This window comes from Tachypleus tridentatus, chromosome 8, assembly GCF_004210375.1.
Source record: "Tachypleus tridentatus isolate NWPU-2018 chromosome 8, ASM421037v1, whole genome shotgun sequence".
In the NCBI taxonomy this organism is placed as follows: domain Eukaryota; kingdom Metazoa; phylum Arthropoda; class Merostomata; order Xiphosura; family Limulidae; genus Tachypleus; species Tachypleus tridentatus.
The window spans coordinates 58,905,221-58,931,110 of NC_134832.1; the positions used below are offsets into that span (position 1 = coordinate 58,905,221).

General features: G+C 31.1%; 2 protein-coding genes across 12 annotated transcripts in view; one reads left to right on the plus strand and one right to left on the minus strand.

The window, feature by feature from the left end:
• Positions 1-237: 237 nt before the first annotated feature.
• LOC143222450 (uncharacterized) lies at positions 238-17,147 on the minus strand. 9 transcript variants are annotated; one of them, XM_076448981.1, is made up of 5 exons: positions 17,014-17,094; positions 13,862-13,995; positions 8,827-8,930; positions 7,376-7,465; positions 238-4,892 (listed from the first exon to the last, which is right to left on the minus strand). In XM_076448981.1, the coding sequence occupies exon 5, from the start codon at positions 4,741-4,743 to the stop codon at positions 1,354-1,356; it is 3,390 nt and encodes a 1,129-aa protein (XP_076305096.1). In that variant the 5' UTR covers positions 4,744-4,892; positions 7,376-7,465; positions 8,827-8,930; positions 13,862-13,995; positions 17,014-17,094; the 3' UTR covers positions 238-1,353. The 9 variants fall into 9 exon arrangements, with proteins under 9 accessions (XP_076305096.1, XP_076305099.1, XP_076305095.1 ...); XM_076448984.1 differs by lacking the exon at positions 13,862-13,995 and having other exon boundaries at positions 17,014-17,035; XM_076448980.1 differs by lacking the exon at positions 17,014-17,094 and having other exon boundaries at positions 13,862-13,998.
• Positions 13,953-25,890, plus strand: part of LOC143222451 (DIS3-like exonuclease 1) — a 64,296-nt gene continuing 52,358 nt past the window's right edge. For 2 of the 3 annotated variants that reach the window (XM_076448990.1, XM_076448991.1), the window contains exons 1-3: positions 13,953-14,004; positions 20,814-21,021; positions 22,510-22,646. In XM_076448990.1, the coding sequence (XP_076305105.1) occupies positions 20,862-21,021; positions 22,510-22,646 (297 nt within the window). In that variant the 5' untranslated portion in view covers positions 13,953-14,004; positions 20,814-20,861. The remainder of the gene's footprint in view (positions 14,005-20,813; positions 21,022-22,509; positions 22,647-25,890) is intronic. The other variant, XM_076448992.1, reaches the window with a different exon arrangement.

Genomic DNA, 25,890 nt, shown 5'->3' on the forward strand with positions numbered 1-25,890 from the left:
TTTAATACAACTATGTTTCTGTCTTAAATACTTTCATATGACCCCATTATTTAGAATTAATTTAGTACAAATCACAAAAAAAAATAACTTTAACGATTTCAATAACCTTTCTTCAACTACTCTTTTATGGGTTGTGTTAAAGTAAAAATTCAAGAGCACATCCCCATGTTACAACCCCTTCACATTACTTTCAATGTAACAAGCTGGTTTCTAACACAAAAGAAATGTTACTAAAAATACTCTTATCTGCCACTTTATTAAACTTTAACAGACTAGTACAGAAACAAATCATAGCTTTAACAACTATAACAGATGCAAGTCAATTAGTATTACATGTATACAAGACAACTAATTTTAACATGTGACACCTATTTAGATTAACAAGTTATGTAAATATACATATGACAAATAATGTAACTTTTCACTCATTGGCACCTGATACAATAAATGTTTGCTAACTCAAAGTTTTAACTTTTTTACATTTTAACATAATCTTATTTAACAAGAAATTAACATGCAGCATATTATTTAAACAACTAAATTTCAAACATATATAATAATAATAATGATTTTAAATTAACTTTCCAATCCAAGTATTTATAATTTTCACTTTGGTTTAAGACATTTGACAGATTTCTATATTATGGATTTGGAACCATGACTTTTTTCCAACAGAAATAATATAAAATTTGCACACTTCACATATCAAAACTATTAATGTTTTAAATAATAACTCCAATAGGTGCATAAATTTTATCATTCATACAAGTTTGACCTTTCAAAAAGTAAACTGTTTAACAGAAAAAAAAAAAAATATACATAGAGTCATTAACAATATATGTCATCCTACAAACTACACAATGAGCACGTTTGATGTAATATTTTACAAGCTTTAAAGCCAGAGATGCATGGTTAAAAAAAGGGGAATATTAATTTCAGGCATTACTGGATATGTTACAAAATTATCGCTTGCAGTTTTAAACATTTTGGGGGTTAGTTTCCATTACACTGATAAGTGACAAGTACTGGATAATGTTGGTTACTGCATAAGTTTTTAATTATTGAATTACGTCAGTAAACTTGCATCTGTGGCTCTAAATCTGTCTTCATCCAACAAGTAGAACAACACAAATATAAATTATTTCTGTGTGTTATATCTTTATAACTTTAATCCAACAAGTATATTGCCATCTGGAAAATAATTTTTAAACTACCTTCTTTACCTTCTTTAGTGTGTGAAGAATAGCATATGTGCATTTTCTAATTTAACATTTTACATAAAAAATAGTTTACAACTTAAGCATCAGTTGTATCACAAAAATAGATGAACAGTAAACATACTGATACAAATGTCTATGGAGAACTTCCTGCACGTTTGGATCTAATAAATGCCATTCCGTGTCTGCGAATGTGCTTTTTTAGCTGAAGTTCAGTGTCAAATGTTGCGTAACAAACAGAACATTCGTTTTTGTTTGACACACTTTGATAATATGATGGTGAAACAGAATGTCCTAACTCACTCATACCATGATCACTCAAGTATTTGTTTATGTCTTTCATTTTGTGAACAGACAAAAGGTGAGTTTGTAAGGAGAATTTTTTCACAAAGGTAGCTCCACACTCAGGGCACTGAAAATGAGATTCTTTCTTGTGTATTTTTATGTGTTCAAGGAAAACATTTCTTTTAATGGAAGCAAAGCTGCACTTAAAGCAGTTATAATTTCCATTCTCAACAACAGTTTTATCAAGTTGTTTAAGTTCGGCACTTTGACGAGGAACAGTGTTACACAACTTATCACTACATTCAGAGTCTCTATTATCACTGTCTTCATCTTCAGTTTTCTGATGACAAAAATGAGTCTTATTTCCACATTTTTTTGTCTCAGCATTTTCTGGTCCCTCTCTTATCAAGTGATCATGGCCATCAACATTTAATTTGTTTCCAGACAAATTTCCTGAAGTGCTTATATCTAGGCCACATTCTTCACTTAAATTCGTCTTAGTCTCATGATTACAAGAATGCACAGACTGCCTATCATCACTAACTGCTAATATGTTGTTCTCACTACATTCATCTCTATTACATTTATTCTTTAAGTCACTTTTCAAGGATTCTCTTTGAAGTTTTTCTTCTTGGCCATTATATGTGTTTTCTGATGGATTACTATCTTCCATTTGTTTATACAAGCTGCTTGATAAAAGGTTCTGTGCCATTTCTCTGGGATTAATCTCTCTGTCTTCCTTACACTTCAACATTTGATTCATAGAGCTTTTAAATGTTTCATTATTTTCTGGAGTACTGTGGTTGGTATTTTCAGTATTTATGTCTACATTATTAAATACTCTTGCTGGTGTATTATATTCATCAGCACCGTGGATACGGCTGATGTTGTAACACATCTTACTTGAAGGAACAGATTTTCCAAGATTAACTGGTAAAGGCTTAGGCATCTGTGTGAAGTCTATTTTGTTACCTGGAATCCTGTGTTTCTCAATTATGTGTACTTCAAGTTGATTCTTAGTGGAAAAAGCATATTCTTTACAGACCCAACATAAGAATGGAGCAATTTTGGATGCACCCATGTTGTGATAAACCTTTTCATGCTGATTTAGTCGAACCACACTGGGAAAAGATGATGAACACTGAAAACAAAGATGACGGTTGATAGAGTGCTCAATTTTCAAGTGTTCAACATAGCTTTCACTATCTGCTATTTCTAAATCGCAGTGGAAACATTTTATTGGATATTTTATTAATTGACTGTGTTCAACTAAGTGAGAAACAAGGTCGACAGTACTAATAAATTTCTGATTATTACAAAGGAGACACACTATTTCCCCACTCTGTAAGTGATTCTGGCCATGACTTATCAAATCATGTTTGGTTTTACTAACTTTTGCACAAACAGAGCAGCAAAGATTTTTTAACAAGTGTTTTTCCTTTTCATGGTTAACCATATCTTCTCGAGAAATGAAGTGTTCATCACAAGAAGCACATAAAAACTCAGCACTGCTATGTTTTTCAGTGAGGATTTCAACTTTAGATTCTTTAGCAAAAGACTTTGGCATTTCCAACCACACATTTTTTTGGTAGTGTGGAGCGTGTTCCATTCGAGCATGTTCCATAAAGGCAGCTTTTGACTTAAAAAGGTCTTTACACCATGGACAACCAAAAGCTTTGGTAACATTTGAAGTTCCTTCATCTTGAATATGTTGATCCAAGTGACTATTCAGTGTACTGGAAGATTCAAACAGTTTTACACATTTTGGGCATTTAAAAATGATTCTGTATGAGCATTTTGAATTTTTATGGACATTACTGTTGTGAAGCTCAAATCCAACATGAGCATTGAAGTTTAGTGAACAGGATGTACACTTGTACAGCATTTCAGAATGTTGCCTCATGTGAGTGGACAGCCCTTCAAATGATAAAAATAAGCACCCACACAATGTACAAATATGGCCAGGTCTTCGTAAAAAATGTTTACAAGTTTTCACCACATGCTTTTGGAATTTATTCCATGGCGATTTGAAGTATTTTCCACACTCAGGACATATGTAAGGTCCCATACGATTATGATATCTTTGATGGGCCTGAAGACTACATGCAGAACTACACTGAAGACCACATCTGGAACATTCATGCATAATACAATGATCTGGAGAAAAGTGTTTTTCTAAATGATGATCACTTTCAAATGAGCTGGAACATTCAAAACATGACCTTTTAAAATTATCCACCTTTTCTGTTGATTTACTGCCTGATAAGACTGTTCCAAAATTAGCATTACTTGAAATAAAGGACATCTTATCCATCACATTGGTACCAACAGTGGCTGCTGTACTTGTATAAATTATGTTTGCTGAATCAGAGCAAAGTCTTTTTGCACCTGATAATGGAACAGCGTGTTGCAAAATATTTTCAAACACAGGCTGCTGAGGCATAGGCAGTGATGATGAAATGCTTGTGGAATTTAGCTGACGCACAATTATACAGTGAGGGTTTTTGCCTTGAATAGTTGCAGAATAAACAGGCACTGGATAGGTCTGTGCTCCTCCTTGCTTAAAATTGCTTCTGACATCTTGTATCTGAGACACAGTCTGTCTTCCATTTAGTTGTACTGGGCTGGATACAATCTGTAAATTACCACTGTGACATGTCTGATTTGTAGATAAAATCTGATTTTGTGACACACACCAATTAAAAGTACCACCACTAGCTCCTTTGGAAAAGTTCGTATGACCAGAATGTAATGATACAGATGGTGGCATTAAAACTACTGGGTCTACTCCTTGACTAAACTTATTATTCTCTGAACATTCCTTGAGGGTATCTTGATTTAGTGTAGTTACTGTGGCCTTCAGAATGTCTACTGGTTCTCCTTGCTGGTGGTGTTTATGAATGTGGCAAATTAAGGAACACCGATTATAAAAAGTTAGGCATTTATTACAAGAATCACATGGAAAAGTGACAAGTACTGAACGTCGATTTATATGATCCAGTAAACTTTTGTTTAGCACAAAACAATCACCACAGGCTTGGCAAGAAAACATACTAATGCTTCCTGATGTTCCTAGGTTCATAATTTCTGGACAGGCTTGAGGTGGGATATATGGAGGTAATACTCTTGTGTTTAGCTGGTCAGAGCTTGATGTGCTACAAACCCCTGGCACATTACATAAGCCTGAGAAATCCTGATAGTCTGGTTTGTTAATCTGAGTATACATGTTTAATCCATTCATACTTTTAAAGGATATTTCTCTGAGTTATTCACTTATTTTACTAGAAATTGTAATATTACAATAGACATTAATTCAGCAACTGCCCATGGATCCCTGGAAATAATTTTCAATATCTTGAAGACCTGGCATGCAAATACTTGAAACTGCATCTGCAAATTAAACAAAACACAAAATATATAACAAAAATTTACTATACTACAATCAAAGTGCATATCTTTTCAAATAACATGTATAAAGGCATTTTAAATTCAAACAACTGTAAAGTGCCTTGCAAATTTATTCACCCCAGTTGCAAAGTCTCCATACTTTGTTGCTGTCTGAGCTTGTAACCATGAAACTTTCAAATGGAACTTTATATGTAGAATCGACACAACCTACTCCAAACTGAGTAAAGGTGAACAAATATTGATGTTATGTAAGTTAGATTTTCAAAGTAAATCATGATATTTTCAACTTCATAAGTTTTCAACTACTTTGCTACAGCAGTCATAAATCAGTTCAGGTTAAAAATATTAAATGTCACAAAAACAGTGTAATGGTCTCTGTTTGTGTTTAATCAAAGTGGTTTAAACTGACTTCAGAATAAATGCATCTGTTAAAGCCACAATCTACATAGTGATAAACTAACTAACCATGAAGAAGACCAAGGAGCTTTCTAAACAAGTCAAGAAATAAAAGTGGTAAAGAAGCACAGACCAGGAGAAGGTTACAAAAAATTTCAAAGTCACTGATTATCTCTTTGACTACAATGAATTCCATCATTAACAAGTGGAATATGTTTGATGCCACTAGTCACTATCCAGATCTGGCTGCCCTTCAAAACTGAGCAGCTGAGCAAGCAGGAAGTGGGTTATGGATGCCACTATGAAACCAACAGTAACTTTGAAAGTTTTGTTTTTGAATTTCGTGCAAAGCTACTCGAGTGCTATCTGTGCTAGCCATCCCTAATTTAGAAGTGTAAGACTAGAGCAGGAGTTCTTAACCAGGGGTGCCCGCACCCCTAGGGGGTGCGAAGATAATTCCCAAGGGGTGCGAGGATGCCCATGAATAATTAAAGCAAATCTATATTTTTACATAAGAGTATGCTTTATATTTCTCCAGGGGGTGCGAGAAATGATTACTGATTTGAAAGGGGTGCAAACACTGAAAAAGGTTAAGAACCACTGGACTAGAGGGAAGGCAGCTAGTCATCACCACCCACTGCCAACTCTTTCTTGGGCTACTCTTTTATAACGAATAATGGGATTGACCGTCACATTATAACGCCCCCATGGCTGAAAGGGCGAGCATGTTTAGTGCGACGGGGATTTGAGCCCATAACCCTCGGATTACGAGTCGAATGCCTTACGCACTTGGCCATGCCGGACCCACTTTGAAAGATCTAGGAAGTTCCACATCTGAGATAGTGTTCACAATTTTACTGCAGTCACCACTGAATACATAAACACAAAATATTTTATGCTGTTAAATGCCAACAACTGCTATTCTTATTCTACCAAATTGTAGAAGCAATGTTTACAAAACAAATGTAATTTTAAGTGAAGCAGTACTGAAGTTAATATCTATTCAAATACTGCTGTTGCCACAAATAATTAGATGATAAAACAACCTCATATATGCAACATATTTTACAATATTAAGTTAAAATAAAGCTTATTTTATTAAATCTTAAGTAAGGCACCTGCTTTCCATCTCTAGTAATTTCAACAAGTAAAGATTGGTTTGGTATACTTGAAGACTTGACACAAAGAATATCGTAATATCACAGTTTTATCTACACCAGTACTAATTTTTATTAAATCAATATTAAGTTGAAAAAAAGTATTACAGAAAAAAAATTAAAAATTTAAACCAGTGTTGGTACTCTCTTGCAAAGACCAAATAGGTGGGTATATCAGAGGAAGAAGATACAAATTTAAAATTAAAGTGCAGTGCAATGGCAAAACAAAATCAAACTTAACTACAAAAACTGAACAGTATTCCAATATGAATCTGCACTACTTTCAGATGAATATATTCAACCATTCAGTGAAAAACTAAAGAGCTAAATAATATAATATGTGACAAATAAATATTCTGTATTTAAACAGATATCACATATCCTATACTAAAAAAACGTAATCCAACATAAAATAAACAACATCTAACTGAAATACGAATGCAATTCAAGAATCTTTCTGGTTTACTTTCATTTTGTGGGCTAACATCTCATTCAAAAATGTCTCTGAACAAATTTTAGTCAAAATTACATAGATACATATATATTTAAATGAAGCTCTGAAATTCAGGATTAGAGGAAAAAACAGTCTGAACAGTGTCATAAATTGAAGACACAGACTGATTCAGAACTAATTCTTGAAAAACAGATAATCTCCAGCTGATAAGAAACTACAATAACATTGTCAAATATCTCATGTGAAGTATCTGTTTTAGTAGAAATGTAAAAGTAGCAGTTATCTTTGTCACATGTTACAGCAACTAAAAATGAGTTGCTGATAATGAAATATTGTAATATAAATAGTTTAGTAAAAATTTAACTGGAAAAGAAATGTAACATTTAATTAAATTTATTGTATAACCATTATTTTTAATAAACACTTTATATAATGAGATTCAAAACAATAATAATTACTTTTATACTTTCTAGTTAGATCTCTCATAATGACTTCAAATTTTCTGCATTTTAATTTTAAAATGCATTTCTGTTAGGTAGCCACAGCATCTATTAAAAGAAAGAAAAAAACCTGCACCAGACAGACACACAGACAAATAATACCTATCAAATCTTTACAACATCCATTGGTTGATCATTGAAACCCTGTATCAGTTAAGAATTTACAATTACAAAACCTATCCATGTGCATGAATAATGTGCAAGTAACATTAATTTGCATTTTGTATTTGTATTTTTTTATTTCGTGCAAAGCTACACGAGGTCTACCTGCACCAGCCATCCCTAATTTTGCAGTGTAAGACTAGAGGGAAGGCAGCTAGTTATCACCATCCACTGCCAACTCTTGGGCTACTCTTTTACCAACGACAAGTGGGATTGATCATCACATTATAATGCCTCCACGGCTGAAATGGCGAGCATGTTTGGTGCGACGGGGAGTCAAACCTGCAACCCTCAGATTACGAGTCGAAAGCCTTAACCCACCTGGCCATGCCGGGCCTAAATAATTTAACACACCTCACTTGTAAATAAATATGTAATACAAATTTTAAAAATCTTTCTTCCAACATAAATAATTATGAATACTTACAGGAGCAGAAAATATAAAACAAAGTCTAATGAGTTAAAAAAAAAAGAGGAAAAATGTTGACTAATAACCTTCTTGACAATGTGTTTCATACAAGTTTTTAAAAATTCAGGTATGACAACAAAATAAATATTCACAAAACAAAAAACATGAAAAACAGTTCATGAAATATTAAGCATGCTAATAGCAATGCTTAGGATTAATTAAAATATGGCAATAGTTATTTTATAATAAAATGAACTAAAAAAACTTGTTTGTTTGAACTTAAGCACATAGCTATGCAACGAACTATCTGTGCTTTTCCCACTATGGGTGCTGAAACTCAGTTTCTAGTGTTGTAAGCCTGCACACATACTGCTGTGCCACTGGGGAAGGTAACTTAAAAATAAGCTATATCCTCTGTAAGCACGATTCAAAGAGTAGGATGCAAAAATTATTAGATTATAAGAAAAATCAAAAGCAGATAAATTAGTTTTACACTATTTAATGGACCTACAATACCATAATGGTTGCCACAAGTGAGGAATAGAAATCTAGAGATCAAAGTGGTGCCCTACCCCACTAAATAAATATTTTATAAACCTCTTATTTAGTAATAATATTCTATAAATAAACTACTTTTATTTCTTTTATCATCTCCTCACTCATTCATATGCACACACACACACATTCACTGAGTTGACTCAACATTTTTCATTTTCACATCCTAACATAAACCTATTTTGATTGTGATTAAGTATTATGCTATTGTTGAATTCCAAAGTTAAAAATCTAGTGCAAATCAAATATCACTAACATTATATTTAAATTCTAATGTCTTTACCTGAACAATCCATACAAAGTTGTGTGATTCTTCAAGAGAAGCTTTAGCCGACTAAACCAACTGCATAAACACTTACGTCATTGCTGTTAGGCCTTCATTTCAGACTAAAGTTATTAAAAAATAATTTAATGTACTGTAATATGTAATTTTTGTATAATTAAGAAAATTTAACAAGTTAAAAGGTATCTCAAACTACATGTTTGATATTACTGAGTTAATAATCAACACTTTACCAAAAGTACTTAATTAACACAAAATATAAGTATAAAATTATTAAAGACACACACTGTGGTTATTACACATCTATGGATCTTCCTTAATAAAAAAAATGGCAACAGGCAGTTCGTGATATATTTTAATACACAATAATATTTCATATAAGTTGGTCTTAGCTATGTCATGTTGGAAAAACAGCATGGAATCTAACTGTAGTTGAAAATGAATGCCTTTATTAGAGGCATTCCAAAAGTTTATTGCATAACCACAATTATGTTTTTCACCCACAAGGTGTTAGGTTATGGACCCCTTAAATTGTACTTTACCACTTTTCCTCATGCAAACAGTGAAAAAAGAATACAGTATCTAACAGCAAGAGACTTTTCCTACTCACAAAATGTCTAGCAGTAACAGAGACATCCAAACTGTTAACTGTTCTTGTATTTTTAAAATACCTGCATGGACTTTAGATTACAATAGAATGTTAATATTTTTTTGTTCATAGCCTTTAACCTTACCTTCTCACCTCTTAGGAAATATGTGTTTTCTATATTCTTAACAGAAAGAGATACAATAGGAATTATGCATTTCAAAACTGATACTACAAGCTAGCTCAGACTGTTCAGATATTACTCAAATCCAACGTCTAAGCCCACATAACAGACGACTTTGTAAGTTATGATGACAGTGTCTTCATCTGTATGAAAGGCTTATCCATGAGCCCAAATCTAATTAAAAGCATATTTTTATACTTTCTATTCTACTTCTATCTCAATAAAATAAGTTAGTGATGTGCTTATGTAACCACAACTCCTACAAAACTCAATTATGTTTCAGCTTATAACAGTTTATAAACTACAACTGAAGTTGCTAAAGAAATAACCTAAGAATGTGGTAAACTATTATTTTTAATATTTACAGTTAACTCGTTTTCAAACATCTTTTTATGATGTAACTTTTAGCCATTAACTGTATTTTATATAATTATCCAAGTTTTACATCTTAAAAGTTAGCTAAAGTGCTTTTAAATGTATTATGAATATCTTTAATTTTTTCCAAATACTTCTAGTGTGCCTGATGCTGAAAAACTACTACTGGGAAATACAATAAATCTATATAAACTTAATACTAACCACGAAACTGTTAAAGAAACAATAGAAAGTTTAAAATATGATAATATATATTAAGCAAGACAGTATTTGATAAAGGGTTCTAAAAAGGTTATGTAGATTAACCCTTCACTAAAATGATTTTTAGGTCTTTGCATAAGAGACAAGTGCCAGAAGACTGTAATTAAGTTAATGTTATGAACTGTCTAGATAATTTTAGACTAATTAGTCTTACTTCTGTGATTGTAAAAGTCTTGCAAAGACCAATTAAAAATATTTTGCAAAACCACCTAATAATTGTTATAAGTATGTCATATTGCCAGCATGGTTTTGCAAAGGGTAAATCTTAGCTCAATACGCAAAGATAAATAAGTAAAATTTGTATGTCTAAATTTCTTTGCGGCTTTCAACAAGTGCCGCATACACGACTATAGAGAAAATTCTCTCTCTGATGATGGCTGATAAGTTAGTTCAATGGATAAGGTTGACTGCAGGAGATTTTGCATTGTAATAATTGGAATTTTGTCAAGCTGGATTGTAGTTGTAAGTTGGGTTCTTCAGCACTCTGTGGTGGGAACATTACTTTTATATATTATTATCAATGAGAAGGGAATGGTTATTGAAATAGTCAAGCTGGCTGAAAATATTAAAGTTGTGGGTATAGTTGCATATGAAGAAGACATCTTACAAAGAGATTTGGAATCATTTGACACATTAATGAGAGAGAACATTTATCCATGCAACATGCAAAGTAAGAACATGAACTACCTTCATTTAAACCATAACAGTGTCATAAAGGACTTTTTGCATTCTGGTCAAACATTCTAGTAAACTTTCCAAGTAATGTATTGCCAATGGCAAAGTTTATAGTATTTGAGGTTGAATCTACAGGAACTTTGAATATCAGAAAAAGGAACATTTCTATGTGCAAAACACTGGCTACACATCAATTAGAGTATTGTGTTCAGTCTTAGGTTCCTCACTTTAAGAAGTTCACTAAGATGTTGAAACAAATTAAAACGAATGCTAGTAAAATGATTTCCTCTACACAAAGGAAAGGTTAAAGAAGATCTAACTGAAATTTTCCAAATTGTGGAAAGAAGAGATAAGACTGATGCATTATCTTTTCCTGTTTAATATTAAGAGTGGTAAACTCTGAACATTTATTTCAAAAGCTGTCTTCAGATGAGGATTGGGAGAGTTTAAGAGATGGCTCAATAAGTACTTAAGGAGTCACGACTAGAAGAGACATTTGACAAAATGAATGGGGAAGCCAAAAAGTATCAAAGGGTTTCTTCTTGTCCCACAAGTCTTTGTTCACATTTGACTTTGCATGTCTTTGTGATTTAATACATTAGTATTATAAATAGCTTCTAGGTATTTTTTTTTCATTTGTAGATGAATTTAAGAGTTTAAGAAAATAATGAACTTGAAACATCTATCTTTTATTATATGTACCAAGACACAGAATTTGAGCTGATATTATTAATTGCTGTTATCTTACATACCACTACATTAAGCTTGTTTAACTGTTGTTTTAGTATGTATAAACTTTACTTTTGACTTCAACAATTGAAGTAAATCATCTTTTAAAGAGAGACAGCATCAAACAAAATTGTTGACATTAATGTAATTATGCATCTCGCAAAACCTTACTGCTTAGGTATTTGCTTTTTCTTACATGAGTTAAAAGACAACTAAATTAGTAAAGTTTGCTAATATTAGACTCTTGGATAGGTCTGGCTGTATTTAGGAAGTTGAGGTAGTAAGTAATAACTTAGAAAAGTTGGACCAACATTTCTCAAAATGAAATGACCTTAATTAGGGAAAAGTGCTACGTAATGCATTTGGGATATCATATTTTGAATCATGTTTAACATATGTGCAAAAATACTCAAGAGCATGACTGAAGAATTTTGACACAGTGGTGGTTAAAACACACAAGCCACTGAAGATGTGCTTTGTTGCTGGTAGTGAAGGTAACACTATTTTATGGTGTATTTATACATCCTGTTACAATTTAAAAAAATATATAGATTACTAGTTAGGCCTAGCTCACTTGGAATATAACTTTGATATTACAATGAATATTCCTAAGAAGGAAGGGTTATCTCATAGGCACAGGTTTTAATATAAATATAAAATTAAGAAGTGATATTAAAGTTACAAGATTATCCAGGAATTAACAGAATAAAGGCCTCTAACTCCTGTATGCTTTGAAAATAACAGGATAAGAGGACACAAAATAAAAAGATTTAGAAAAGGCTGGATATAATCCATTTAAGACAGTTTTATTTCTCTAAGAGGGTGATTGACTCCTGAAATGAGTGCAGCTGTAACACAGAGGAAAAAATTCCAGCTCAGTTTAAAATAAACAAAACAAATTCACCTGAAACATGCAGAAATATAATAGATGCTAAATGTTGTCACTTGCATAAACTACTAAGGAGCATAAAATATCTTGGGGTAAAAAATATGAAGCTGACAACAATGGTAATACTGGAAATTGTCCAACTGTTCAGTGGAGACCATATGAAAGAAACAAGAAAGAGAGAGACAAAGTGTATAACCACTATAGTGGAAACCAACACAAGTGGGAGTTAAAAATTTGTATCAATAACTAAAAGCAATTTAAATAATATAAACATCTTTGCCACCATGAGAGATTTAAAATTAGTCACCACATAAATTTAATCAAAACATTTCAGAATACCTGATACTTACATACAGTGAGGACCATCTAGGAAAGCATACAAAACTGAATATGGAAATATTATGACACTTATATTTTCAACATATCCTTCAAATAAAATAATACTTCTTAAAACTCTCACACTTTTGCTGTATTTATATGACTAAAACATTATATTTATAATTATTAAAATCACTGAAATCTTTCATTCATGATTTATAAACACCTCTACTAAATATACTTTAATTAATAAATAAAACTGAGCTTAACTTTTAATGACTCACATATCAGAAAAATATGTACAGCTGTGTTGGCATGCAGTTTACAGCAAAATTCCTTTTTGGTCGATTATAAGCTAATTTTATGTACCACAGTAAGTGTTTTTTTGTGTGGGTAATATGTTCTAAGACCATCACTACGCTGTATTATAATATAGTAAACAACTGTATACAAATATATTAAACTGTTAAAACATTTTTTTAGAATATTATTCATTCTGTACCTTTATTATTTTACTTATGATGTACTTAGTTCTACAAACTTTATGTTTAAAATCTCTTGCAACTGTTCATACTGTCATATTCCTTTAACTGAAACTAGAATATTTTCACACAAATGTTCTACATAAGTGCATATACATACCATAAAATGCTGGATTTAAATTTAAACAAACAAAATTACAAGTGCACAAATATATTTACACACATACAAAAACAACTCATTCTTAAGACAGTAACAACAGTTAAAGATGCATATTTACATCAATTCTATTCAAGGTTATATATTTACATTTCTGTTGGAATCTATTTCTAGGATACTTAAATAATGTACAAGTAGTGTTTTCATTGTTCACCATTGTAACATTATTATAACACAAACAAACCAAAAATGCCAATCTTTAATTTCTATATACATAGAATATATTTCACAATAACCTAAATTAAGAAGTAAAATCCTTATGTAAATTTATTAGCTTGCCCTTCTTTGTCTGTAGCCTATAATGAACTGTGCAATGTACCTGAAGATTCAATCTGATTGGCTCCTGGTATGTTCTTGCACATTCTTGCATTTGTTGATAAGGTCTTTCAGACTACTTGTAGTGCCCTCTAGTAGCATTAACTGTTAACATCAAGCCCAGAAGATGCCATACAGCTACAAAATGTTGTACAAGTATTCCTGTTTTTTATAGAGCAGTTTAAGATATAACTCAGAAATAAACGCATGATTTAAGTGCAGGAAAAATTAATTCTTACTATAACACTAGTAACAATAAGAATGAAAGTTGAAATAATGAATTATCTAACTTTTCTCTGTAGCCTTATTTGTTTTTTTACTGGGCTGAAATGATTCAGATACAAGAGTCAGATCTATATTCTTAAAAAATAGAAAGTTTTTTTTCAGAATTATAACTTTTATAATATATAAAACAAAATATACAGCTTACTAAACTAGTACAATAAAATAATGTGAATTAATTTTTAATGTAAAATTAGTGCAATATTGTTAGGCCTAATATGAATTATATGTGAGTAATATATTAGTATGTTTGCAGAATCAAAAAAACATGTTTATAACCATATTATTTTTACATTATAAAAGTAACAGAGTCAAAAGGTGGTTCCTCAGCCTAAGATGTTTATACAGTATTAATTATAACTCAAAAAGTAAGAAAACTGGATAATCAAAAGATGGCCAAAGCCATTAGCAATTCCAGAATGTTATGAAAGTATTTTTCACATTTGCAAACTAATAAAGTTGTAAGAAGACTTCAAACTTCCAAAATTTACAACCATATGAGATATAAATCTACATGTGTAAAATAAAAGTTAGTTATAGTTCATGATTATTGTTTTTTACTTTACTTAGTCATACAGAAGAATGATTATTATAACTCCATTGGATTTACTAGGAGTTAGCTAAATACTTAAAATACATATAGAATGATCTTAAAATGTGTTAACAAATATTAATGTTAAATGTCCAAATCATTACTTATAATATTCTTTTACATGTGTATTTTGTCGTGTCAAAGATAATCAGAAGAAACACCATAATATTGTGTTATTTCTGATTTATGAATGAAAATACCTGTCAAGAAATAGAAACAAGTTTGGTAAAAAAACACACAGACATACATATATATATATATATAATTAATACTATATTATCCCACAAGATGTCATCATGCTAGCACCTTAGGATTTTATTACCTCTTATGAGATTATAAGAAACCAGCACTGTGCAATCTTTGTAAATATTGTGCACACTGAGAATAACCCTTGTGTCTTCCACAGTTAAAACCTTTCACAAATAGAAGGCTTGCTCAACACAACAATAGAATTGTTCTTTCACATAAATTTTGGCACCTGTACATTACGACAATTGACACATAGTATATTTTTCATAGTAGTAATGATGAAGATATACTGTTAAATTATATAATAAGAGATAAATAGCCATTAAAAGTCAATACAACAAAACAAATATCAGTTAAAGTAACCTACACAATCAAAATACCCTAACCATCCACACTTTTAAATGTATATTTAAAAATGTTAAAGTGATTAAAATTACCAACACACACCACATCATTAAATCAGCTCTTCCAACAATTTATAATAAAAAGTAACTTTGCCAAAAAACAAGTATTAACATAGATTTTTAGGGATTATTTTTCATACTCCAAACACTAAAGTAACATTTTTAACCTAACCATTGAACTATCCTGACAGCTACTCCACCTAATGACAATTTTACCAAGTCCCTTAGATTTTAAACCGATAGATGATTCAAGTCAGTTTTATTTTGCAATTACTGATGAAATTCTTCCAAGCATCAGGTTTTATTTGAGCTTTTACATTATTCTAACTATAAATGATTTTGTATCATTCCCCTTTCAATTTGCCCACTTTAGATTAATAATCATAGCTATGTAAAAATGACATTTAAGACCTATCTCTTGTCTCCCACAAGTGGTAGATTTGATATGCTATATTTACATGTCTCTGACCATATCAGTAAGTTTTCTTTACAAACCATTGCTAAATCTATTCAAGTATTAACTGTGTATTATCCTTTGAAGTATACAAGTTACAAATATAAACTCAGAATTAGTGATAATCTCTGTCAATGTCAGTATAGTATCAGTGTTTGATGAACAGACTAGTACACAAAATATACAAGCTTTAAATAGTTTACCATTGCATATATGTAAAAACAGCTGGTATAGGTTGAGATTTTTTGTTTTAATATAGAGGAGCATTTACAAAATTTATCATTGTACCATGTAAAAATGTTTTCAGTTATACAATATCTAAGAAGTACATTTATATTTTTAAATTGTAAATTAAAGTGAATGTTTGATAAATTCTAATTAACATTTCTAGTTTTAAAAATTCATAATATTTTGAAATGTGTCCAGTGACATTTTTTAAAATAAAAAATTGCATAAAAACTGTAAGGATACTTTGAAGGACAAGATTAAGATATGTTGTTGGGTAGAGTCACTTTGTGAAATTAAGAGCTTGTAGAATCATTTGACTTTAAAAATGTATTCAAACGTTTTATCAGTGCTGTCAAATTAATGTATTTTATGAAAATAAATCATAACCAACAAAAAAATTGTATTAATCTTATTTCCAGATATACTTATAACATCAACTCTAGAAAATAAATTTGGTTAAACGTTTAGATAACAATCAAGTGGCATATTTTGGTAGGGGTTAGAAGGGGCTCAGCCCCACGGTCTTAATGGGGGGGGGCATTGATAATTTTATTCTATATAAAATAACATGAGATGTAAGGCCCACACTACCTTAAACCTGCGACTGCAACAATAAGTCACAATATATTTACTGTCTTGTTTAACGCTCAAATATCTTAAAACCAAAAGTATACTAATATTATTAATAACCTGCATAAATGTATACTCTTTAAAGCTTTTGCAGCCAGCATGTAATTAAATAATATTGATCTGTTATCGATTACTTCACAAAATAGTCTGTAACCCATTGAATATTAAGAATGAGCCTAAATACTAGTATTACTACGATAATGTTACGTATAAGTTGTAATCATATTAGCATTTAAAATAAATAAATAAACATGGTCTTCACAGTTAACCTTGTTAATGTTACTAGTGTTAGATTATCACAATTTATATCCCATTACCACAATCAGTAGTAATATTAGTAAGGTTCATACTGAACTGCTGTTTTCAGTTATCCTTGTTGCAATGTTAAATGAATTACGTACTAGTTCATATGGAATACATTCATAAAATTTTCCGGGGCGTACTATGTTGTTTCTCATACAACGTAAAGCTGACATTGGATTTAAGCAACTCAGTCAAGTGAGATTAAATCTTAAAATAAATTCGTAATTTTTATGTGCATTAATACTAATAATAGAAATCTATAACTTCAGACGTTTAAGTTAGCACGTACGAATAACATCTTGAAATTCAACACATTCAAACATGGTGAAGCCTGAATGTTATACAATTTACGTTAGAATACTTTTTATTAAGATTGAAAAATATGTAAACATTTCTCGTTAGCGCGTTAGGCGTGCGACTCGTAATCCGAAGGTCGCGGGTTCGCGCCCGCGTCGCGCTAAACATGCTCGCCCTCCCAGCCGTGGGGGTGTATAATGTGATGGTCAATGCCACTATTCGTTGGTAAAGAGTAGCCCAAGAGTTGGCGGTGGGTGGTGATAGCCCCCCGCTAGTACAGCGGTATGTCTCCGGATTTACAACGCTAAAATCAGGGGTTCGATTCCCCTAGGTGGGCTGAGCAGATAGCCCTTTGTGGCTTTGCTATACGTAAAAACACACACACATTTCTCGTATTCGTTTGCCAAATATCAAACGTCGATAACAGAAGTTCACAAATTATCCATTTCTTCCACACGAAACTCGGTAAATGTAGGAACTGAAAATTTACTAGAATTCTTATGTTCCTAAGGCTGATAAACATCTTTGAATTTCAATAAAAATAAAATTCGGAGCTTTTTATATTATAGCTCAGGCGTTCGACTCGTAATCCGAGGGTCGCGGGCTCGAATCCCGGTCGCACTAAACATGCTTGCCCTTTCAGCCGTGGAGACGTTATAAGTTACGGTCAATCCCACTATTTGTTGGTAAAAGAGTAGCCCAAGAGTTGGCGGGGTGGGTAATGATGACTAGCTGCCTTCCGTCTAGTTTTACACTGCTAAATTAGGGACGGCTAGCGCAGATAGTCCTCGAGTAGCTTTGCGCCAAATTCAAAACAAAAAAACAAACAAAGCAGAAAGATTATTGATATTAAATTTCATTCTCATTGTATTCGGCTTATCTTCTATAAAAAGTGCAAATCGATTATTGTAGGATAGAGGGCGCTGACTCATTCGCTCTAACTTAGAGTTTGTAAGTAACGACGTATATTTTTATGGTTTTTGGTAATTAAGTTGGAGATTGTATTCCGTGGAAGTTTTTATATTATAAAAATATGTACTCTTAAATCATCAAATAAAGTGTTTTTTTTTTCAATTCATTATGTTATTATAATAAAGTGCGTTAGTAGTAACGATAGATGGTGGCATTAATTAATAATTTATATAAATTAATGTGCGTGTGTCGCTAGTTACATTAGTACATATAGTGGATGCTTTGCATTTTTATTTTGTAAAGCGTAACATTATACTGCAGCATATATAGTGATAACTAATTGATTTTGACACATCGTATTCGAAAACAATAACATTAAGGTTCACTTCTTAAAAAAAGTGTTTTCGCCGTAATTTTCGTGCACAGTTTTGATAAATGCTTATTATTATATGTGGCTCTGAGTTACCAAAATTTGTGTTTGACAGGATCATAACGAAGAAAAAAATCATAAAAGTAATAATGATGGAATTTGGTCGAAGACGGAAGCATTTTGAAATGTACTTTATACCAGTGTTTTACAACAGTTATCTGTTCAATCACATTTCATGATGGATACTTTGCTTAAACAATCTATAAAAAAAAAGTAATTCAATTACTTGTAGCACTAGTCAGGATTTTGAACACATTTTAAACAGATTTTAAAAAGATGTGCTGTGATGTGGCATATAAACAAAAAAATAACATTTTCTTTCAAACTGGCTGGTTGCAGGTCTTTTAATATTTAGTTTTAAAACACTGAAAATTGTAACAAAATGAACTTTTATTTTTAAGTTTGAACATCTTTGTATTAATGAAAGTGATTAATTCACATTATATTAAGTAAAGGAGAAATGTATTTCTGTGTAAAATTCAGGCTTTGATGGTTTTGAGGAATTATGATTTATATATGGTTAGTCTCATATTTTGGAAGCAAAGAAATAAAAATATCATTGTACATAATTAGCAAAAGCCTATTACTTTATTAAAGTGTTAGTGACAGCTGATACACCACCAAATTCTTAGAGTCAACTATAAATTTGAATAACTTTAAAACCCTAATTATATATAAAAATCTCTGACTTCTTTTAACTTTCCTGATTGTTCACAGAATTGCTTGTTGGTAAAAAATTTGAAGTTCATTTCATCTGAAAATATTTTGATAAATAATTGTCAAAGTTTGTATGTGAGTTCACCACAGCTCTGTAATTAGACCATTAAAAATGTATATCATATTTTTACACATATTAAATTATTAAAATAATTTTAAAATAGATATTTATAATACAAAAATAAATGTTCAAGTATATTTTTCATAGTTAAAATGGATTATATTATTTATTTATTAGTTCATATGAATTATATTACTTATTTATTAGTTCATAAGGTTTATTTTCCACATCATCCTGTTTTATTTACACTGTGTAATTGCAGAAGCTAAATGTATTCTGTGTATTTCTTCCATGTATCAAGGGATAACAAATTCCTAGTATTTGATATTGTACTTTAACTAGTTAAAATTTGATACTTCAGTATCATTTCAAAAACCAATTTGGAAAATTTTCCTTCTTTGGATCTAATTTATTTTATTTTTCTTTGAACAGCATTACAGAAACCTGTTTTTATTATCTATTTCTGAGTATTTTTCTTTTGTTCAATGAATGCATAATTTATTCTAACTACATTGTTAGTGTTCCAGTGATTATTTTGTAATGCACTAATGAGATCCATTTGTGTAAATTACTTGTTTTCTCATACATTTATCAGAATAACATTTTTATCAAAACAACATTTAATTGTTCCTTATTAATTTTTATAACACAATTAAAACATGTCATTATAGATACAACTAAAAATGCTTTGATAAGAGTAAGATGGGAGTTACAATAACCTATACAAGTTTAACTGTATATACGTATATCTACCAAAATTAATTACAATTATTTGTAGTTGAGTGTTAAACTTAAGTCCAAAAATATATTTCTTATATTGATATATATAATTTTTTTAGAAAAATTAGAATGTTGTTCTTATTAACTTCACTGTGAATTAGTAACATAAAATGTTAATAAATTTATATTTATTTCTTTAATTTATTGTCATTGTAACGATTGTTTTGCATTGTCAGCATGTATGATAACCTAAATCTCCTAAGGTGGTTGAATCTTATTTTTGGATTTGTGACTCAAAATATTGTCAACATCAAACATATCCAAGTAATGAAATGATTTATTCTAATCTTTAAACTATAAATGTAAGAAGAATACATTTAATTATCAATAATGACAATGAGTTCATTTTTAGTTTTACTCTAAGTACTTAGCTTACTCTACATAATAAATTATTATTATTGCTAATACATAACAGCTATGAAATCTAAACAGAAGTGCAGTACACTTGTCATAGGGACTACATATATTCTGTTGTTCCCTAATAAAGAAATGGTGATCAGTATGTGTCTTATACTTTATAGAATATCATATATGTACATTATATTGGGATTTAATATTTTTGTTAAATGAAGTTTTACATCTATGTATGATTTGTAGTTTATTACAATTTTTTTCAGTGTGGTAAAGGGGAAGAAATTCAATGAATAACACCTCAGTTTTTCACAATGTCTTGCTGTTCACTTGACTCTAACCTTATTAAAATAGAGAAAAGGATAAATGCTAAATTTCGGGGGAAAACAGTCAGTTTTGTCAGAGAAAAGTACCTACGAGGAGATGTTTACTGCCACAGCCCAGTGTGTTTACATGGATGTTTTACTGAAACAGGTTTGTTTCTTTTCATGAATGCCTTTTGAAATAATTCAATGGTTATCTATTTTTATTGATAAATGATTTTTCAGGGATGTTTAGGATTTTTGTTTAGTCATAAATATAAATTATGATACACTTAAGGCAGAGAGGTTTTAGTATTACCTCACATGTGCTCTATCATAATTGTCTTGTCAAATAAATGAGAATAGCTTAGATAACAATGTATCAGAATTTGATGAATTCGTCACTTTGTTAAATTGAGAATGTGGTTAAAAATACTAATTAGTCACTAATAGAAGGATTTCGTGGATATGTATTTTTAAAAAACAGAAGTTTTCAGACTTAGATTTGTTTGTTGAAATATTTGACTCCATTCTTGATCTTGGATAATTTATGTAAGTTTTTTAAGTGTTTAAATCAACTTTTCATGCTGTGCTTTTTGTATTTCAATGCTGAATTTATTTTTAAAGCCAATGAAACTTAACTTAATTTCTTTATATATGAAGTTACTGATTTCCTCTTTGTCTGTTGGACAGTGAACTGAAACACATAAGTATTATATATTTTATATTCCATTTTATTTATATATATCTGTGATAATACTATGTTGCTTCTTACCTAGTACCTCAGTAGTGTGTTCCTTTTATATATATGAAATGTACCATATGTTTTTCAATATATACATCTATCATAGTAGCATGACATTATTATAGATTAAGAATTGCCCCCAAAAAATATGGGCTTCTTTTATGCACTGAAGTTTAAGTGATTTACATGAAAGTTGATGGTTTATTAAAATGATCAGATGATAAGTGGACCTTTTAGACTTCACAGAATATTTTGGTGATAGTTTAATGCATACACCTTCTGGCTATGGTCCTGAAATTGATATGTACATTACATAATATGTTTTCTGTCTTTACAGTTTTTGCTCTTGCTGTACTTCTTTCATGTGGCACATATGTAATTTAATTATTCAAGTTTGTAGCTCTGTTTGTTGTCAGTTATACAATAGTTTATATGACTTATCCATTCACCACTTATTTCTGCTCAGACTGTATAGTAATCATACAAACTTATTCTATCAGAGTAACACTGAAGGAGTTCAGCATCTTTCAATCTGAACTTGATCAGTTTGCTAGTGAATAGGGTCCATAGTTTAAAAGAGGTCATTTAAAGACAAGGTCAACAGCTTAACTGTTAAAGGCAATTTGGTAAGATCCTAAATGATTTTATTATTAAAATGGCATGTAGACTAAGGGAGTAGAAAAAAAAACTGAACAAAGATTATAGGTTAAGTAGAAAGCTGGAAAAGATAGAAGTGTGGAAGTGATGTGAAATTAGATATATATATATATATATAGTGAATTTAAATAAGGCAAATTACTAAATATTGTGCGTAAAAAAAACACCACAGTGAATAAATTTGTATATTTCTGAAAATAAAACTGTGCCAGTTAAACCTAAATCAGTATTTATTTTCCTTTTTTTTATATGGGTCAGCCACAAAAATAGGACATCTTCCAGCACAAGCCACTCATTATGTAATCCCAACATTTGACATTATTTGCAATTTCCTTGAAATTTTGGAACTTCCGGAAATCAAAGGAATTATCTTTGTGCAGAGTGCACTTAACAGAGTAAGTATATTAATGTTCAAAATAATTTTTAACAGGTTGTATCATTCAAAAATTATCCAAATTTAAAATGGTTAAGGATCCCTTATATATTTCTTAATTTATATAGAAATGTCATCAATTTGATATATAAACATCATCTTTACCATTATGTGTCTGATACATATCACTTGTACCTTTGGTTTGGCCATAAATTATACCTTATGTATAGTAAGTTAAAGATATACTTGTCTATGTTTATCAGATTTTTCAATTACTCCCACAGGTTTTGACAAAACAGCATTACCTTTTACATATACATTTATCAAAACTGTCACAAACATGTTAAAAATTGTTCAAAACATGTATCTCCATTTACAACAGGCAAGAGAGAGAGGTTCGATTTTTTTATTTGTATTAGCAGTTGGGGCCTGACATGGCCAAGTGGTTAAGGCACTCGACTCTTAATCTGAGGGTCGTGGGTTTGAATCCCCGTCACACCAAATATGCTTGCCCTTTCAGCCGTAGGGACGTTATAATGTTACAGTCAATCCCACTATTAGTTGGTAAAAAGAGAAGCCCAAGAGTTGGCAGAGGGTGATGATGACTAGCTGCCTTCCCTCTAGCTTTACACTACTAAATTAGGGAAAGCTAGTGCAGATAGCCCTAGAGTAGCTTTGCAAGAAATTTAAAACAAACTAGCAGTTGTAGATGGTCATTTATCAAACTATTTTTTTTTCCACTATATGTCAAAAAAAATTAAAATTGCTCAAAGAGTAACATTTATTGAATATTTATTGGTGAATTTTTTCATTAAAACATAATGAAGAATAAGAGAATGTCAAGGCATAAATAGCACTGACAGAGAAAACAATTGTCATGTTGCATATCTGTTCATTTACATGGTGGAAGTGATACTTTTATTAATGAAGTGTTGCACTAAACTTGTTATTATTGTGATTGCCAGCTCTCAGGAAAACTTTCAGGATCATTTTTGGAAATTATCAAGATAATTATACTATTGTAACATTCTGTGACACACCATAAGTAATTATGAGTTCTATGATTCTGTCATTTCAGGTGGTTAATCTAAGCTGTGGCTTATGTAAAAATATGATACCCTATAATTAAAATGCTTTTAAGAGGTGGATCTTTCTTTTTCAGTGGCAAATGGAAGAAAAAGTCCATGTTATGAAATAGTTGAGGTTATAGTATGTCATATTTTTGTGTTAAACTGATTTCTTGAACCTGTGGGTTATCCTAACATCATGATTAGCACTCATATTACAGTTTTAATTTACGTATTCATTTACCGAGATGTTACGATAAGTTAATCAACAAAAAATAATTCATAAGTCAAATGATTCTCCAGTAATTTATTGAATCTAATGATTGGTAGAGACAGGCAGAATTCCTTTTAGCTATACTGATTATAGTCCATGAGTGGCAATCCATAATAATACAGTAATACCATCTTTTAAGTGCCTAGATGGTCTTGTGGAACACCTGATTTCTATAGAGTCTGTTGCAATCAGTAGTAGTAATGATCAAATCAGTTGTTAGTGTGGAACTGGATTGAGAAAAGCACACCTGTCTGTGCAACACTCACCACAAAATAGTATCTAGTAAAAGCAGGATGTAAGGGACACTGGAAAATAGAGACAAGATCGTAAAAAAATACTCCCTCCTCCTTATAATCCCAACAGATGTTGTTAAAACAGCCATGAGGTAGGGAAAATCTTCCAGAAAAAAACTGCCTCACCATGGAAAGAATGTGAGAGAAAAGTAGTGGGAGAAGTCTGAATATTGGGCCATAAAAATTTCCCCACCGGATGAAGAAATGGCCAACAAGAAACAAATGTTTTGAATCTGCTGAGTTGTAACTCAGAATATACCTCATCTGTGAAGATCAAAATATGCAAAATGGATATCTGAGAATCCATCTCTAAGGAAATTCAAAGGAAACTGAAGGATCCCAATGAAAATATAAAGGCAATCACCACAAAAAGAGGGAAAGTGGGTTACATAACACTTCCAGGCCTAACAGGCCAAAACAAATTATCAGATTACAATTGATTGTAGAAGTGAGTAAAAGATGGCAAAAGAATTGTAAAGATGGATGTATGCCTTTCTCTTTTTGTCAGAATCTTAGAAAGAAAGGACTTATCAGGAAATAGCAGGACTTAAGGGGAGAGAGGGAGTCCTACAAACATGCCAATAACTTCAACTTATGACATCAACATGTCAGCAGCATAAAATATAATTCCACCAGGAGAAAAAACTCCAAGGCAATCAAACAGGCAAGGAGAATATAAGGTTTGTTTCTTCTGTCATGCAATAAAACACTAAATCTCCCAGCCTCAACCAGAAAAATCAGGAAGTGGAGAAACTACATTGCCCCTCGTCCTCCACCAACAAGGGAGGAGTAGACTCGAAGTGGACAAGGAAAAGCCCCCAAAATTTCACAACTACAAATAATAAATAGAAGAAAAGGACAAGGATCCAAATTGGACTCATGAGGAGCCTAAGTAGAAAAGAAAAGTGTCAGAAAACAGAATCCAAATTCTCTCCAGGATCAACAAAAAGGGCAATTTCAGAAAACCTAGGAGAGAACACCCCAGGGCAATGAATGTCTCCATCTCTCAGTGGATAAAAACATAACACCAGCTGGAAACTTCCTTCCATACTGTAGAGACACATATGATAACAAAGGAGGAGAATAGGAAATCTGATAAACTGCCTTCTGACAACAGTAACACGGAAACTCGTACATTGTGTCTAATTGTGTGTTTTTTTTAAATATACATATATATATTTTAAATGTACTGAAATTCAAAAGACATTGTGAAAATCACAATGTATAGCAGTATGATGTTTAACACTTCATCAGAGAAAATCATGACCAATGCTTTGTCAAGAAGAAGTGATTAGATTATTTAAGTAAGGTGCTTACGTACAGTACCAGGATAGAGAGAACTTTGACGACGGTGGAAAACTCTGCAAATTAGAGATTGACAAGAGCATTTAAGTAGGGTAAAAAAAACTGGACCATAGAAGAACAATGCATAGAAAGGTAAAACCCATTTGGAATAATAATTATACTATCAGCAGAGGTGAGTATTATTGGAAATATATTCTTAGTTAACTGTAAATGTTAACTTTCATTGTACATTGATGACAGTAGGTAAAATTAGTGATATGGTAGGGATAATTAAAATAAAAATATATACATTTATTTTAAAAGCTTTTGATATTTGTTAAGAAGGTT

Coding starts and splice junctions, on each gene's coding strand:
- LOC143222450 (XM_076448988.1), bottom strand. CDS start 4,743: ATGAATGGATTAAACATGTATACTCAGATTAACAAACCAGACTATCAG.